The 2642-nt window shown below is 35.3% G+C and overlaps 1 protein-coding gene across 1 annotated transcript in view; it reads left to right on the plus strand.

The window, feature by feature from the left end:
• LOC122323892 (valine--tRNA ligase, mitochondrial-like) overlaps positions 1-2642 on the plus strand; it is a gene marked incomplete at its 3' end in the record, with an annotated part of 20221 nt that overhangs the window by 9220 nt on the left and 8359 nt on the right. The window contains exons 12-13 of the mRNA XM_043218004.1: positions 654-744; positions 1385-1512. Of these exons, the coding sequence (XP_043073939.1) occupies positions 654-744; positions 1385-1512 (219 nt within the window). The remainder of the gene's footprint in view (positions 1-653; positions 745-1384; positions 1513-2642) is intronic.

The following is a 2642-nucleotide window of genomic DNA, read 5'->3' on the forward strand; positions in this document are numbered from 1 at the left end:
GTTGCAAAGGTTGCAGTTACAAGACTGACTTATTATTTTTTGATGTTAGAAAGGTTGTAGTGTATTGCTAGTTACCAGATTGGTAAGATATTGCCACTATCTCCTTTACTGTATGTATATACTCCTACCGTACTGTATTCTCTTTAGTTTCATCCAGATTATACAATTAGGTAATGTTTGTTTTCAATTTGAATTTGTAGAATTTGAAAAGTAGTCGCTAAGCTTTCAGATACAGGAAAGACTGTAGCTCGCTTTCATATGGATTACATAATCAGATAGTATTCGTTGTTCGATTTCAATTGAGGGATGACAGAACAAGATGACTATTAGGACGACAGAACAGGACGTCAGACAAGGATGACAACTAGGACGATAGAACAAGATGACTGTGAGGATGACAGAACAGGACGACCGATCAAAACTGTAATGAGGATGACAGTACAAACAACAGAGAAAAAACAAAGCAGTCTACTGATTTTTGGCCCAAATGGGACCCCATACAATTAACTGCGAAAGCATTAAATAGGATATTGCTGTACTACTCATCTACAGCTGATAAATGTAGTATATAGTAGGCAGTATGTGAAAGCAGAATATTCAGAGCTGTTTTCTCTTTTCACTTTTCTCCACCGTGTGTATTCTCCTGTCATCAGGATCTTCATGGCAAACACTGCAGGCATCCATTCACAGAGCGCTTATTACCCATCGTCACTGACTCCATGGTGGATATGACTTTTGGCACAGGTATGTCATTTATTTGTGTCTGATGAATTCTATCAGTTGGAAATAACTTTATCTTTTATTGTTAAAGTAATTTTACATTTTAAATTTCAATTAGTGCAACTTTACACTGTAAGCCAGTGGTGTGTGTGTGTTTTTTTTTCTTCTTTCTTTGTGTGAGGCTGTTCATATGAATTTGTGACACTGGTCTAAATGTATGATCCTATATTTGTATTTTATTGATAAATAAATGTATAACTTAATGTACATGTAGAACTGGCATATTAAATATTATATAACTATATATATATAACTAGTGCTGTCAAACCATTAATTTTTATATATAAAAATTAGGATGCGATTTAATGGTTTGACAGCACTAGTTATTTAATATTGTATATATTGATGTACAAAATGTTCAAAAATTTGTTTAGAGTGCATCACATTTATTAATTTTCAGCTGCGAAATCCAGTCATTGCAGATGTAATTCTTGATGAGGAATTTTTGCCTGTTTTGGAAGTTATAAAAAATAGATGTTAAGAGATTTGGCTAAAAACTTGAGTTTTGAGTCGAGGTTTGAAGTGACTTGTGATTCATACATCACTCCACTTTTTCCACTGCGTCTTTATTCTCAGCTCCTGACTTTGAGCTTTGCCTTCATAGGTGCTGTTAAAGTGACACCAGCTCATGACCACACTGACTTCCTGCTGTCTCAGAGACACTCACTCCCTCGCCTCACTGTGATTGGAGGAGACGGGGCTATGACCTCAGACTGCGGCCAATGGCTAGAGGTACAGAGATTCTTCACACTTTAAAACCTCAGTGACCTTTGTGGTTATTTGTGACCTCAGTGTGGTTATTACAGTTTTTTCATAACCATTTTTTTTTCATTATTATGTGATCATTTGGAATGGCAGCAATTATTGTGCACTTTAGGGTTTAGATTAATTTTATTATCACTTCACCTTTCACAGTCAAGATTTAATCTGACCATCATAACCTGCTTTTTGCATTAGCAAAACCGATCTCTTGTTTAAAGAAAATAATTAATATCTATATTCTAGTACATACGCGTAAAAACCTTTGGTATAATGTCAGTATTTTTTAACATCAGTGTTTTGTTTCTTAATTCCCAAATTGATTAGTGATTGAAAATGATTGTAACCCCTAAAAACACTTTTTCTAATTGTATCAAAACTGGAGTACGTAACACTTAAGGCCTGTTATTAACTATATTAGCCTTTGAGTTCAGTGCATGGTAATGTTTTGTTAATTGTAAACCCACACTGCAGTTTTGTTGCCTGTCTCTTTAAATGCTCAGGCTCTTTAAATTTGGGTGGATTCTGATTGGTAATATAGTTAAAAGTGATTTTAACTATATTAGTACATATGTGTCGTTATGTTGTAGCGTGGTTTTCCATAATCTCAGAATAGAGTTTCAATGATTATTAAAACATTGATTTGTGTTTTTCATACGAGGAAGCCCATTCAGTCTGAATGTCAACAGGCTCTGAGAGAAACATTTCTCAGTCTTCTGGAAGCTGGATAGGCTTTTTTATATAAAAAAGAAACTGCTGGCATCTTAAAGTGTATATATTACAGGGGTCAGTGAGGTGTAGGATTGTGAAACTTTACAGAGCGTCAGAGGGCTCTGAGATGAACATACTGAAGGTCTGTCTCACTTTTATAAAGGTCAAAGCATCTGTGCTGTAGGCCTCTAAATATGCATTTGCAGTATGTATTACCGAAGGTCAGCGAGCTGTAGGAATATTTCAACATCATGAAACTGAAATGGCTCGGAGATCAACATATCAACATTCAGCCTCCTCCTCGGGAAGTATATTTAATATGGTGTCCTGGTCTGTGCAACCCTAAAAACACAGCAGGTTACCAATGGTCTAAAAAGGCTTTATATATTTGT

Source organism: Puntigrus tetrazona, chromosome 19 (genome assembly GCF_018831695.1).
Source record: "Puntigrus tetrazona isolate hp1 chromosome 19, ASM1883169v1, whole genome shotgun sequence".
Classification (NCBI taxonomy): domain Eukaryota; kingdom Metazoa; phylum Chordata; class Actinopteri; order Cypriniformes; family Cyprinidae; genus Puntigrus; species Puntigrus tetrazona.